At 37.8% G+C, this 16,270-nt stretch overlaps 2 protein-coding genes across 2 annotated transcripts; both read right to left on the bottom strand.

Annotated features, from left to right (window-relative positions):
• Positions 1 to 117: 117 nt before the first annotated feature.
• On the bottom strand, positions 118 to 5,510 carry LOC105277605 (valine-rich protein). The gene is made up of 4 exons (XM_026971302.1): positions 2,999 to 5,510; positions 2,654 to 2,773; positions 2,128 to 2,237; positions 118 to 2,020 (listed from the first exon to the last, which is right to left on the bottom strand). Exons 1-4 carry the CDS (start codon positions 3,126 to 3,128, stop codon positions 1,823 to 1,825), a joined length of 558 nt encoding a protein of 185 aa, XP_026827103.1. The 5' UTR covers positions 3,129 to 5,510; the 3' UTR covers positions 118 to 1,822.
• A 98-nt stretch (positions 5,511 to 5,608) lies between these two features.
• LOC105277604 lies at positions 5,609 to 13,187 on the bottom strand. The gene is made up of 6 exons (XM_026971050.1): positions 13,063 to 13,187; positions 12,209 to 12,279; positions 11,880 to 12,115; positions 10,205 to 10,524; positions 6,450 to 6,900; positions 5,609 to 6,156 (listed from the first exon to the last, which is right to left on the bottom strand). The coding sequence occupies exons 1-6, from the start codon at positions 13,081 to 13,083 to the stop codon at positions 5,858 to 5,860; spliced, it is 1,398 nt and encodes a 465-aa protein (XP_026826851.1). The 5' UTR covers positions 13,084 to 13,187; the 3' UTR covers positions 5,609 to 5,857.
• Positions 13,188 to 16,270: the final 3,083 nt, after the last annotated feature.

Below are 16,270 nucleotides of genomic sequence, written 5' to 3' on the forward strand. Positions count from 1 at the left end.
TGAAGAAATAAAACCGCGCGACCGCGGTCATTATCATTATCGCCGCGAGAATGCCGCTCGGATTAAAACGTTAAGGTTTACGTTTCTTTCTTTTCCACGTTTTTTCTTTCTTTTTTCTTTTTTTCAGGTGGTATTGTATGAGAAATCGCTGTTCTTCCTTTTACGGCCGAGCGACCACTGCGATTGGACGAAGAAGTGGTTTGCGGACTTCCCTTTCGCTGCTACTTTTTATCGCTGCCGCGTTTGTGCTCGCCACTCTTGTATTTTCTTTCTTCTTTTCCTTTCTTTGCGAGCTTACAGGAAGACATTGGCGTTATGCAATCTCTTTTAACTCGCTTTATTTGTTCCATTTGTTCTTCACGCTCGTCGATTATCTCCACGCTTCGAGGGGGATGTTACGATTAAATGGTATCCTTCGCGCGAACTTTTCCACCAAATGAAAGGGGGAAAATGGGATTTATATATATATTTCACTTTCGCCATGTCAATTCTTTCGCGACGCGAGATCCCCTGTTACTTCTGTCTTACTTTTGCAATTAGACAAACAGTATCATACGCGATATTGTGTGTAGTGCGTAAATGCGGATAAAGCTACTGAGGAAATACACGGAAACCAGAAAGTGAAATGCGGATATGTGTCCTGACGATACTGCTAAGTAGATTTAAGCACGTTGAGCATTACTAAGCACAGAGCACAGTTTAAGAAATTGTAGATAGAACCTGCACAGAGAGCTCTTTATTCTCAGCATACACACACGCGCGCGCGCGCGCACACACACACATACACACGCATACACATACTGTTCTACACACGTGAATAACGCATTTTCCGGAAATTAATTCTTCACGGTAACAGTATTTTATTAATAGTGGTCCGAGAAGTAATTTTTTACGCGGATATCCGGTCGTGTCGTAAGAATTATTTTAAGAACTGCTCAAACGGAGCGCTAAATCATCAGCTCAAACACCTCGTTGTGCAAGAATGATCGAGCCGCGCTGAAGTTCCGCGTCGATTGTCTCGCGTCATTTCGCTCTCGGTATTTCCACGTTAGACGCAGGAAATGACGCGAGTCGCACGTTGAGCATGCAGCTCTGGTACCCATCCCGGGATCGATGAAATTCACATGTCGTTCATTATACCGTGACTGGCCTAATAATGTTCGTTAGTAGACGGCTTGATCTTCACGAGATCAATCTCATCGTCTGAGAAATTGATGTTAAGTTCTCATGACATATGATGCGATACTCTCAGATCTGAAGAATTTACGATGACGTGATCGTAAAAATAACGAGCTCGCTGGCCGTTAACGTCGCGCCTCTCGATTTGCTACGAGATTTCAAGTGGCGGATTCAATTACCGAAGCTGCCGTTTAAGTGAGAATATCGCGATTTTTGCTCGTCGATTTGTTCGCGTCTTGCGCGACGGCGCGGCGTTGCTAATGCATATTGATAAGAGATTCAATAAAACGTGATTTATTTCCGATAGTGATTTCCGCGTCATATTAGAGTTTAGTATCAGGCAAGCTGTAACGTAACACGAGAAATGATTGGGTAACTACGTGCCGTGTATAAACGTTTATTTTATGGAAACAGGCATTTAGAAACTCGGATATGGAAATAAAGAACATGCTATTTTGTTGCTGTCAACACTTAAATAAATAACGTATTATGATGCAAAATCTTTTTTCTTTTTACACAGTGTACATGCATCCTCGATTAAACATAAAAAGTACAAAAGAGACATCAACAACTATAACAATAAGATTGAATATCGCAGTACTTGTACGATCGGTGAATCAGTGTAATCCGCGCAGATTTATGATCAGTGCGATTTGTGGCCCTTGACTTTGTGCACGATAGTCTTGTAGATCGGGACCTTGATTGGAATTGGCTTCTCGACCGGCACCGGCACATGTTTCACCACGTGAAACGGCACCGGCTTTTCGATTTTAATCGGAATTATTTTCTCGACGGGTGTCGGTATCTTTTTCTCGACCGTCTTAATTATCGGCTTCTCCACCTGCGAACATAGCAGACAGACTTCAGGAGGAGAAGAGGGAGAATAATGGCGAGAGTGATCTTATTGTGAAGCTAATTTCCAGCTGAAACTAATTATGCCGCAATTACCGCGTATGGCACGGGCTTCGGTACCACTACGGCAACAGGGTATGGCTGTGGAACCGTTTCCACCACTGGATGTGGAACACTGATTGGTACTTTCTTGATCGTCGGTATTCCTATCGTCCATGCAAAAGAAAAATTATACTATTAAAAAATTTACACTATTAAATTATATTATTATTAATTATAAAATATTATGATATTACAAGCAACAGAATTTGATTCAGATTGATTCAGATATATTGTCAAATAATTTAATAATCTATAATTTAATAATTTAATAACCCCATCTGATCTGTATAAGTTTTGTACAATTATTACGTATTTTCAAAGTTTAATTTTGTTAAAGTATTATCTAGTTAAAGTTTTTTAAATTACTTTTTATTTTGGAATTAATAAATTTTTTATAATTAATTTGGTTCAAAACACAACTTTGTTAATGTTTAATGCGTTAATACTTAATGTTACTAAACAATTAATATGTACATATACATATAGTGTTATATTAAAATCTTTACGCGATTTACGTTACCGATATGTTTGACAACGGGGATTAAGTGGCCATGAGAACCGCCGATATCGCCGTAAGAAGAATGCCAACCGCTAACTTTATTAAGTAGCGAGTTGCCCAAGAATTCCAAAGAATGACCGCCTGAAATTCAAAAGCATCCACTGATATTTACTCATGAAAAATTTGTGCTGACAAATCGTGTATAACAGTTAGTATAACAAGCTGCAACATCACGTGCTATAATAAGCGAACTACGTTGACAGCGTTGTCGCTAATTCACGATTTATAAGTAAAAGGCGCACTTACGAAAGACTAAATTATGCATTTATTATAGTAAATTCGAACCCAAGAACCATTTATCCAAACCTGTTCCTCCCAGCTCAAGACCACCTAAGCCATGGTCTATGGAAATCTCTCCTAGCGTGAGTTCTCCATCGCCATGACCACCGAAGCCCCATTCAGAACTGTAGGAGCAGGTAACCACCCCCAGCAGCATAATCTTAAACAAACAGCAATAGTGAACATCACTGAGAATTGCAGATAAACTACAAACATCACCGAGAACATTGTCGAAATACTTTCTCTCTACCAATCCCGGCCTTTTTGAGCAACGGGAAACTATGCGCGGCACAAATAGCACAGAACAACGTCAGTATTTCGTCAACGTTGTGAGTTCACTTAAGTAGAGGCAGTCAAGCTACGGTCTCGAGACAACTGCAAAGCTAAAACGCGACATTCGTGCGCGTGACATCGCGTTACTTCATTGAGAGACAGCTGGGTAATTTTTTTACAACTTTTTGTTACGTACAATCGTTTGCATCGCTTAAGCTTGTAGACGCCTTTGTCGTCCATGAATCAGCAGTGCACTCGGGATAAATTCTTTTGATCGCCAGCTTATATACCGCCCGCGCAGGGAGACAAGAACAACCCCACTATTCTTTGGAATGATACCCCACACCATTCACCAGGATGCCGTGGATGGCATGATTCTGGAACTGACTCGCGATCACCGCGAGTACGTAACACCTCATATCCGACCGCCAGCACAATTACGTGTTTCCAATCATTTTGTTTCCTCAACGAGGATATTGGATACTCGGCTTCCTGACCGGGCCACGAATTCGTAATAATGCGGAAGTACGTATGGTATCTTCAAAAAATCTCTCGCTAATGGAAGTGTTGCTTTTACTTTGCGCTTTCTTTAAATTTCTGGAATTTCCAGCCTCACAGTTGAAATTCCAGCTATGAAGCTGTCAACATTTGCGCAGAACGTAGATTTAAGTGACACGATTTTTCTATGCGACGAAAGATCACTGAGTCATTGTAGACTTATAATTAAAGAAAGAAAGTTTCTAAGTACTCTTGATTGAATGCTCTTGAAACATTATTATTAGTAATTAATGGAACATAACTAATAATAACGTATTATATCGCTTAATGTTGCTTTCCTGTTTAAGATAAACTTTCTTGTTCATCTTCTTGTTTTATCTTAGATATATTTTCATTTGCACATTGCATCTTGTTTCTTATTGTTTTATCTTTATTTCTTATTATGCATTTCTCATTATGAAGTGCAGGAATCGTTCAATTTATTTTGTTGGATCTGGCAATGATGTTGTTGATGTGTCGCGGGTGATTTGCCGCGTGCGATCATGATGATCGCGTCAATTGCAAGCGAATCAATCTAACGTTCACTTTCCACGGAATTCCCGATGCTTTTATCGAAAATTGCAGTGAAAGCCGCTACCACGAGTTCCTCTCGTTCTAAAACTTGTAGGGAAACGCGTACGGATTGCAATCGATAGTTGATTAACTACTATTATCGCTAACACAAATTTCCCACTTGATTAAAACATCAAAAATGACTTTACCTGCGTAATCAGCCAATAATTATTTTATATTACGGTGTTGTTTGCAAAGTAATCATATTTAAAGCCTATAAATGACATTTACATACCTCTAAAAGACACATTAAACTAATTTCCTTCAGTTGATTTTGGAAATAAATATACATTTAACAAACAATAATTTTATGATATATAATTTAATTATTATAAATTATTATAAATTCTATAATATAAAATGACACATTTAAACAATACATAATAAAATGTAATTTCTTTCCCTATATCATATGAGTCATCAAAATTGAGCAGATGGCTGACGAATATAAAACGATCCGTTATTAATTAATTAGAATAAACATTTGCGCTATCTGCATATTTCATATGCAGACCATAACTGATACGATATTTATAACATAACTGATACAGACCATGACTGATATGATATTTCAGGCTCACTCGGGTCGCTCGTCATTATCGCAAATGAGAGCAGTGCTGCTTAATTACACATAATTAATCTAAACTCGTCTCGTTACCTTGATTTATTAAATTGCCTTGGCACTTTCTGGCATACGCGCGAAAATAACGACGATGAAATCGATAGTAGACTTTCACTGAGTAGGAAAAGCAGAAACGTGTCATGTTCTTTTTCTTAAGCATTTTATTTAAAAATAACAGAGCAACAACGTTTAAAAAAGAGCTATCTTAACAATGCAGCGCGACGCTCAGTGCGCGCGCTCTTACACGTATATACAAAAAAACAAATCGCAGCCGATGAGCGCAAGTCGACCAACGGAACGAACGTTGGATTGTTTTTCGTGAACTTTCTCCTTGTCAACGATTAGGGGTGACGTCATAGGGATTAGAATAAGTAAAAGTCGATATCTCATTTTAATTCGAGTCCGCAAACAGTCAGTCTTTAGACAACGATTTTTATCGCAAAGGTAACGCGTACGTTATCACAAAATATTGAAACGAATGAATATAAATAATATGTGCGATTGGATCAACCTTTTCCCATTTCCCCGTCAATTTTAACGTGTTTGAAAATTATTTATCGTTCCCTTATGTAAAACCGAGATGTTCAATTGTAACTTACAAAAAATTTTCTCAGATGACATGTATCTGTTTCAAGATATAGGGTAACCGCCATAACTTTTTCGTAATGTGACGTAATGTGAGTAACTTTGTATGGATCAACCGCACCTTCGCTCCCTCAATCCAACATCCTTAACAGAAACATGGATGTTAACGTAAATGTGGCCTTAATCTATGGACTTCGTTAAGCTGAAGAAACTGAAGCGGATTGCCAATGTTTCAGGCTAATATAGCGCGTGTTCTCTCTTCCCCATGGAAGTTCTCCGTAGATTCCGCACATTCCTTAATGCTTCTTCGCGTGATGGTAAATGGTCTTGTACACGGGGATTTTGATGGGATACGGCTTCACGACCGGCACGGGAATATGCTTCTCGATCGTGATGGGGACTGGTTTCTCGATGGGCACTGGTATGTGCTTCTCCACGGGGTAAGGAACCTTCTTCTCTACCGGCACTGCCACCGTCTTCACGATTTGTATGGGAATGTGCTTCGGTATGGGAACGTGGACGGGATAGGGCTGCGGAACACCGACTGCCACCGGATGTGGCACGGGTATTGGCACGGATTTTGGAACTGGTACACCTGAAACATAGTTCATAAAAATAATAAGAGAAGCTTTTGGAAATAATAAAAAAAAGTATTAAAAATATTTGGTATGTTTAAACAACAGAGATATTGGATGAGTCAAAGAGCTATGGTGGTTCCTCTCTTACAAAAATCGATAAACTTTTGGGTTAGCAGTTGTAACGTCATTTATCGAAACCACCACAATTTTTAACTTACTCAACATCTATAAATCATTTCCAAATTTTATTTGTAAATAATTGTCGATAATTTGCAATCGAGAAGAATAAATGAATAAGTGGACACGTTACCGACGTGTTTGTAGACTGGTATAGCCACCGGCTTCGTCACTTCGACGTGCTCGGAGACGGGAACACTATGAACGTAATTATGTCCGCCATCGAGAGAGACCCCGTGGCCGCCATCATCACCACCGTGACCACCATCAAATCCACCACCGGAGGAGAAATCCTGGTGACCGCCGTCAAGACCGCTGGACTCTAGATGTCCACCAGAGCCGCCATCGAATCCTCCACCCCCATGGCCGCCGAAATCACCACCTCCGTATCCACCCCCGTAACCACCCCCGTAACCACCCCCGTAACTACCACCGTAACCACTGCTACCAGAAGTACCGGCGATCTCTTGATCGGAGCGGTCAATCGCATGCTGAGGGTTGAACAATTGCAGCATGTAGTATCCGTTGTCCTGGTTCACGATCACTGGCGTGGCCGCGGCCAAGGATAGCAGAGAAAACAGCACCTACGAGGACGAAAAGCGCATAGTGTGTTTTTCTTGTACAAGTATGTATAGCAACAAGATATAGCAATGTATAGCAATGAAATACAATAATAGAATACAGTAATGTATAGAGCAATAATAAAAATAGTCCATATCGCACATGACATGAGAATAAATTTGTAAAACGATTTTAAATTACTTCTTCCTCAACATTTCCATTTTTACAATTTCTCTTTGACATTGTATAAATATCCAAAATCGATCGCATTATCGTAGACATCCTAAGCACCGTGCAAACATTAAACATTAACTGCATTATCTATTGAACACAAGAATGTACCAAGACTCCAAGATTTTTGATCACTAATCAGGCGAGCAAGAGCAGAACAAGATAGACAAAGTTCAACTCATTAAGAGCAACAACGAGCCAGACAAAGAGGACCGAGCGAATTTGCGCTCTGATCAATCTCTGATTGTCCCGAAGAGGGCTTCGCTTGCCCGGTCGTATTCTCGTCGGCCGTTCTCCACTGTTTACTCCAATCTACGCTGTTTCCAAGTCTACTCACGATTCTGCTCATGTTGGGGCAGTGTTTCGGTCGGTGCACCGCTGCTGGCAGCGCAAGTCTCTTCTACGACTGATACATCTTCGGCCATTTCACGTCTTAATATACCACGGGGCCTTTCACTGTCGATGATGTGATTTCGTCTCGCCTCGCAGTGCGGCGAATTACACTCGCCCGGCGCAATTGTTTCGCCGTGGCCGCGACGTCGAAATAATTGACCATGTCCTTGCGGCCTTCACATTGACAGCGAATCCGACATTTCCTATCCCGTTGCAGCCTTTATGCAGTGAGTGTCCGCGGATTTTCACGTTCGCCGCGCGCTTACCGCGCGGTTTCTGCCCCACCATCGTCTACCATAGATTGGACATATTCCACACTATTCGTTAAATTTGCACATCGTTCATCGTGAGACCGCTGTTCGCCACGGTCCATTTGATTACTTTAATATCGCGGTTTTAACTGATAGCTCTTGTTATATTACCGCGCGTTTTTGCGCCATTAGAGTATTATAGAGACAATAATTGTATCGTAATCGCCGGAACATTCGCATCAATCCAAGCGTGTTGGATCTACTATAAATCATCATTAATTACTGTTTGTTAAATGCGTCATGTAATTTAATTTGATAAAATAAATAACAAGATAAATAGTCAAAAATACTTTTATAAAGATAAATGTCATGCAAACTTTGATTTTTATGTTGTATATGTTTTAGAGCTTTCAAATATGATAGAATGGTCACTGATTAAAAAATGTTAAAAGATTAAAAGATGAAAGTAAAAAGTGCCTATGTTCGACGAAGACGTTAATGTCCGCGCATTTTATACATCTTTTCACTTAGGCAGATCTTATTACTTCTAACCACGAAACTATTAATATTGTTATGTGACAAATAATGATTTGATAGCCAAACGCGAAGGAATTCTTAGAGCACAAATGCACGCATGCGAAGGCGTTTAGCACGGTAAATCTCTAACCGTGAAGAGAGAATGCCGAACGTGTGAATGATGCCATGGCGCACTAAATTATTATTATTATTATGGTAATTAGCAAGGAAAAACGGCTAATGCGCTCTGGTGATTTAATGTATGGGCTCTAGTGCGATTTTCCCTTAAACTGCCATAATTATTTGAATTTGATAGCTTAATGCCTTAATAACTTAATGTTAAAAAGAGGAAAATCACGAAATATGAAAATATTTGATTACATATGTTGAAAGTATAATATTTTTTTCTGCAAAGATGATGATAAAATCATCAATTTGTGAGAATATAATCTACCTAATCAATAGATATCGATATATTTATAATAGATAATAAATATAAGAGATAAAAATTTAATACAATGAAGACATAGTACATTAAAAACACACTCTAAACCAACTATCACGTTAATAAAAGTGAATTTAATAAAATAGAAACAATAAAAATGTGGAATTATAAATACTTTCACGCTTTGCTTCGTTCCAGCTCGGAAGAGAAATGAAATTGCTGGTTCGCTGAACTGTGACTACTTCCGAAGAATCCGATACAAATTGTAGCTCGTATACAACAATAAATCAAGCATATTAGCTCGGGACATAAGTAAGGACATTCTGTAAAAACTATCCAGGAAACGATCTCCAATAAATCGCTAATACGTTTTAATATTTAATAAAGTTAATTGCTAATTTGAATAATATTATGATCTCATCTAACATACGAATCTGCATAAAATTACGCGGAAATGAAAGGAAGTGAACGTCCACGTAATGTACGTAACGTCAACTCCATGTACTATATAACGTTATCATATATAGTTTTAGATTTTTATATCTATATATTATTATTAATCTATAGGTATTGCGATTATACATATATATATATATATATATATATATATATATATAACAGATTTACATAAAGTGTTGCAATCACTTTTTATACTGTATTACTTTTATATGTATGATACGAGAAAATGTACTAGTATATCATGATGGATAAAATTATGAATAAAATTATTTAAATTTTTCTAAAGTATTTTCATGTATAATCTTTCTAGAATTAGAAATGTTATGTTAAGAAGCATATTATTATATAATAATTTGATTATATGTATTTAAAAAAATACTTTTTGTATAAATATTATTATATGTATTTTTCTGTATTAATTTCTTCGCGATTAATCATTTCATCGAGATTTAGTAAATTAAAAAGAAAATGTTGACAAAAGAATAAAGAGATTGTAAAATAAGGAAAATGAACAAAAACGGATTGAAGAAACATTGGATATACAAATATAATAAATCTATGTTCCTTTATTACTTATTTCTGTATAAATCAAATTTATTGTTAATGCTTCTATCTCATAAAAAGAGTAAGTTAATATTAAATACACAATTCCACATCTATTACAAAATTATACCTTTATTAAATGTAATTATTATAATATTTGAGGTATAATAACAGAAACTGAACAGCACACGCCGACATAACACAGACATAACATGAAATACACTCATCGACAACAAGCTTAATACAAAAATCATAGAAACTAAAAGTTAGACAGAAATACTACTACATCTACTGTATATAAATCTATACATATACAAATACAATATCAACGATGTTACAACAACGAATCGCGTATCCTGCGAATTCAATCAAAATAATTACAGCGCGTTTGTTGCATCCGTGTCATCCGACTTTTGAAGAAGCCATTCATTCCATCAATTCTCAATCATCGCTGGAGAATCTCAATTTTTCGTCCCAGAACTTTCCTCATGCCCAACCATGGGCGTGAATATTGTTCTTTGTCTTTCGATGGAAAATGTGCTTGTAGACAGGTATATGGATTGGATAGGGCTTCTCCACCGGAACCGGCACGTGTTTCTCCACGGTGATCGGCACCGCCTTCTCCACGGGCACCGGAATAATCTTCTCCACCGGATACGGAACCTTCTTTTCGACCGGAATTGCAATAGTCTTCACAACCGGCACGGCGATAGGTTGGGCGTACGGTACATGAACAGGGTATGGCTGAGCAACGGCTATCGCCACAGGATGGGGTACAGGAATCGTGACGGGGTGCGCCACTGGAACGCCTGTGGGGAGGAAATATTAATTATGCATTCATTATTGTATGATCTAAAAATTATATAGTAATATAATTTTTATGTATTATAATAATATCTTTTATCATAATACATATATTTTTTATAATGTGTTATAATATATTATATGGTATGGTACGATATGTTATTATATGATTATAGTGTATTATAGTAACAAAAACTAAGCCTTATAAATAATATATATATATATATATATAGGAGAAGAAGAAAAATTGAGCCTGTTATCTGTTTCTCAATCTCTTAGACGGAATTTTCGAGGAGAGAAATCGATTTCCTCGTATTGTTATATGAGAGAGCTTACAATGGAGATATTTTACAACTCCATGGAAAATTAATATCCAGCATTACTAAGGATATGAGATTTTCATCGATCTTGGTCATCGTAATGGTGACCAATAATACATAGTGGAAAATATGAAACGAAAAATTGCAGAAGAGTCACAATTGATTGCTAATGATGTAATATCAGTAAACTGTTTAAATATTTTTTTATATTATTGCAAATAATGCTACGCAATCACGAAGCTTTACGATTGTTTAATTCACGATTATGATAAGATTATCTAGTGTTTATTGTTTGATAATGCATAATTCTGACATAATGTTAAATATAATGCTCCATATAATGTATATTTCGGTAAATGTCAATTTCTTTAAAATTGATAAAACAGAAGAAATTCCTACGTTAAAGAAATTTACATTAATAGACATTCATTTGAGAAAATAGGAAATGCAGTGTGAAGTATGCAGTATGAAGTTCGTTACTGCCGCGAAGTTTCGTAACGCGTTTTAGCATTCGGACGGAAGTGCAACTTCTCTCAAACTCGCGTGTCGATAAACTAGATAAGAATTCTTTTTATAGCTGCTACTTTGCAGTCAATTCAAAATATAGGATTAAATATCCGATGAACGCGTTTCCTTCTTCTGTTCGTAATGCATGAAGCAAAAACGATTTTTTATTTAATTGCCGATTATCAGTTGTGATTATCGACGTTTCTTTTGTTTCCGATAAAACTATGCCATTTAATTACGAGCATTATAAATATTAAACGTAAAATTTCTTATCTGTTATTACCGACTATATATTGCTATTATAATATTTAATATATATTATATAATCATCTGTCTACATTTATCATTATATATCATTATCAAATAATTAACAAAATATAAATAATTATCACTTATAAATTTGAGATAGTGTTACGAAAATATTGTTGCTGCATATAAGCAAATCTTTGAGTTATCATTTCTCGGAATTTTGAATATTATTGCAACATTTCCTGACATTTGTTATTTAATTTATTACTGTCGAGAACTCTTACCGATATTTTTTATAACCGGCACTGCCACCGGCTTCGTGACTTCCACGTGCTCGCTGATCGGCACAGATTGAGCGAGCGTATGTTGAATATGTGCTTCGCTAAATCCATGGTTTAGTTTTCCATGAAAATCAGCGGCATTTCCATAAGAGGAGTATAATCCATAAGAGGAGAGATCCTGATGAATGTTTGCATCGTGGCCGGTGGAGCCGTAATTCATAGTTCCATAACTAGACACTCTATTAATTATGCAGTAATTAGTGGCAACACAATAAGATGTGCCACGGGAGTTATGAATACAACGACCAGATTCTCTCATCGTGCTTACTTACCCATGCCATCCAGAATTAGCTTCTGTAAGACTGGAATAGGTTGTTTTCGTTAATAAACACGCAGCGAGCACCTGGAACAATCAAATTGATACCTAGTTTAACTTAGCCTCGGTTTTCGTATAATGCAATTTCACAAAGATTATAATAACAGAGATCGTAAAGAAGGAATAAATTGTTGAAATTTCTACTCGTTAAGAATGCCTTTCGTTATCTTTAAAAGCTATGATATTGTTGTTTGTTTGTTTCATGGTAAAATACAATTAAAATAAAATTGTTTCACGTAACCAATAAAATAAAATTCAGAAATACATGTATTAAATATCTGTAGTAAATTGTATTATTTCTTTTCATCTAAATGGATTTGTTCATGTTTAAATGTAAATTAAATAACATCACATATTTGAGAAATTATTTTAAATGCGAACTTAAGCTTGTCACTGTTTTTTTTTTATTCGTCACGTCAAGAAATTCCCGATTGCATATCAGCTCCACGATAAACGTGAGACCAAAACAAATAAAAAATACAATCTTTATATATTCACGAGCGAACATCATTTAGAAACATTCATCTTTTTTTTTTTCAAAAGGAGGATTATTGGCTGTCAGATCCGAATCATCACTCGTTTCACGGAACATCCGGGATCCACAAGGTTTGAATCGATGTCCTCGCATGTATCGCACGGAAGTATTGACAGACACTTTCCATTTCGCGCTATTGTGTTCGCCATAAAACCGGAATCCGTGCGCGAGAATCGGGCGCTATGAATCTCCACTCCCACGAGATTCCCATGGAGATTCTCCCCTCGTGCACACCTCCGGAGGGACGTCAGTCCGATCGGTCTTTTTCTACTTACTAGCGAGTGCAGACGGAGCATCTTTCAAAAATTGCGTCGCGATGATGAACCGTATACAAGCATGAACGGGATCACGGATGGGACACTACGCGTCGATTCCAATGGACCGTTCGTTCTTATACATGGCGCTTTCTCCCTCTCCCCTACTCATCCGGATGGCCGATGTCTCTCGTGGAAACCAGACTCGCATGCCCGCACTTATATTAACAAATCGGAAACGAGTTCACGCTCGTGTTTACTCGATCGAAACTTGGGATGGTCGAGCCGAGATTAGAACGCGTTTGCGATCCGACCGCGAATCAACGCTGCAGCTGATGCTATGGAATTGCTAGCGATCCTCAGCAGAGATGCTCTGCGGGAGCGATTGGTATTGTTATACCGTAGAAATGACAGACAAATAAATTTTCTTGTATATGTATGTAGCTAAATAATTTGGTAATAATTAGATAATAAATGGTACATAGTTCATTTATTATTACTAAATTAGTTATGAGTATTTCTCGGAGAAAAAGAAAATTTGATATCGCTTATGTTGACCTATAAATTTAGAACATTAGTGCCGATTAGTACGAAAGAAAAATAATATATGCTGAATAAATAATTCAATAAATTGCCCATTATTGTTACGGATTTACAAACGTAAATTGCTCGATCGAGACGCAGCGACCAATTGTAGCTCTCTTTGCTCCCTGAGGGTTGATTCCAAGAGTGATCGAATGATCTTTACGACTCGAGTCGCACTCCGTGGATTGCCATCGGCCTCTTAGCAATAAAGTGTATTAAGACCTCGACCGGAACATACTGCTGGAACGGTCTTATAAATATTAATGAATGTTCGTACGAATTGGTTATTAGCTTGCACATACCGTGAACGATGATTTTCTTTTCGCGACGGGCGTTCTTCATCCTTCTTCTATGACACGTCTATAGCAACATGCCGCGGTGAAACGAGAACGTCCGTGCGCGCACATTAACTTTCTGCAACAAAGTGCAACTTCTATGCAGGTATGAATTTAAAACTCATATTTCACAGTAGTCACTCGTACGAGAGGAGTTGTGTCTGTTCGCAGACGCGAGTTACATTCTCCACGCAGCGACACGTTAAGACGCGTGCTCTTTGCGATGTAATTAAATAAAATTAATTTCACGTGCGGAAACTTAAAAAGGAATTAACGCGCTAATTAAAAAGCCAAGGACATCGCAATGTCTTTCTTTTATCTCGAAAGTAAGCGCGTGATACATATCCTCGATAAATCTAATATATTTTCAACAACTTGTTATTGCATTTTCAATTTTTTCTTTTTTTTAATCGAATTATTGTAAACACAAGTGAAATAAATCGACGTAAGATAAAATAAGAAGCTTCGCTGTATTATAGACTATTTCTAATATATTTATCGCACGGTTATCCACTCGATCTCTCGTTTTTGCAAAAATAAAAAAATCCCTCGTCCGCGTATCAATTATTTGTAATTTCGAAATGATAAAAGATGAGTTTCTCCGACCGGTTTCGCTGTACAGAAGAAATGCACAAATACATTTAGAATCCAATTAGAAGGAGCAGCATGTTGTACGAAGAGGGAACACGTGTGTGTTCTTTTAGACTTTTAGAGTATCTGACGAAGTAAGGATCTTGTCATTCACGTTGCAGGTATTAATAACCGTGCATCTGAGAGTATCGCCTGACTTTGCGCCAATACGCATTATTAAAAAATCAGGTTAAAGCTAGATCACAGTGAGAGTGGCTCGCGCACGCAATAAGAAAGGAAAGCAAATAAAACTGGGTGAAGGAGAAGCTAGCAAAAAGACCGCAGAACGGCGAAAAAAGACGTAACCAATGAAAGTGCTATCCGGTTCTCTGTGAAAGGTGGAGCCTCCTCGATCGTTATACGGCGGCGTTCGCGATCGATCGCGTTTACTGCGGCAATCCGTGGCGACGCAGCACGGATGATCGATCGCAAAAATTAATGACAATCGGACCGAGAACTCTTCTCCTGTTCATTCAGAAATCCAGCCTCTAGGTCACCCGATCTTCCCACATCACTTTCTTCCGATCTTAATTTTGTTTTCAATTAATTTCATTCGTTGCTCCAGCAATTCTGTTCGTGATATGTATCTCGTTCTGAGAGGAAATGATAGTAATTAATAAAAACTCAATCATTAAGAGACGATCTCGATCGTATCTCGATTAATATTAATATTATAAAATGTGCTAATATCATAATTATATTATGATATTAGATATTATATTAAAATATATGAAAGAGATGTAATTTAAATCATTTATGTTGCAATTTAATTAAATCGCATTAAAAATCGTGATTTAAATATAATTTAAATAACATTACAAGTATAAAATTCTAAAGTTTTATTAAAATAAGCTCTCCCAGCAAAACATTTTAACGCTTCGGGATCAAGCGTAGGTAGAAGGCAGATCGAATTTCCGAGCTTCTCATGAGATCCATCCATATTTCAGTCGTCGACGTGTATCTTGTTTTTCCTGCTTTCCCGAACTGTCATCGATACCACTAAGAGATACAACATTCGCATCGGAGACCTGACGGGCGATCCGCCTTTTCGCTGCTTCTTCGCAACTTCGAAAGAGCGTTTCATTGTCCTCACAAATAGACGGGGGTGTGGGCGCGGCGCAGCCCGGGGGGCACGGAAAGAGTGACTTTGATCGAGCGACTTTCCTTTACACCGTAATTGCATCTTGGTTCATAGAACTCTCGAGACGGCAGCGCAGGGGTGGGTGACGGGCAACGCACGAGATGGACGCACCGGGGAAACTGGATAAGTAACTAAGAAAGGAAGAGGCGAGAGTGAAAGGGTTCCGGTATGTTCAACGAGTGTGTGCACAACCGTATTATTTACGTTTGGCAGTAGCCACATCTGGACACCCGATAGCGGGATGCATATTGTAGCCACTTGATCTCTCAGTCACGGTCCACGTAACTGAACACTGACCTTACGCCCATTGTCCGCTCAGATTCGGTCCTGCTTCGGGAAGGATACACGAGAGCTTTCTCTTTGTCCCCTGTGAGAGAAACTCTAGACGGGGCGAATGAGGAATTTGGAGAACGAAACTGGAGCGTGTGAAACACCCTAAAGAGCGAAATGCTTGCTGTTTTAAATGTTGATGGGTAGATGTAGTTTGAAGTGATTATTCCTCATGAATTAATTTTTTACTTTAATAATTAAAAACTTT

Source organism: Ooceraea biroi, chromosome 7 (genome assembly GCF_003672135.1).
Source record: "Ooceraea biroi isolate clonal line C1 chromosome 7, Obir_v5.4, whole genome shotgun sequence".
Classification (NCBI taxonomy): Eukaryota; Metazoa; Arthropoda; class Insecta; order Hymenoptera; family Formicidae; genus Ooceraea; species Ooceraea biroi.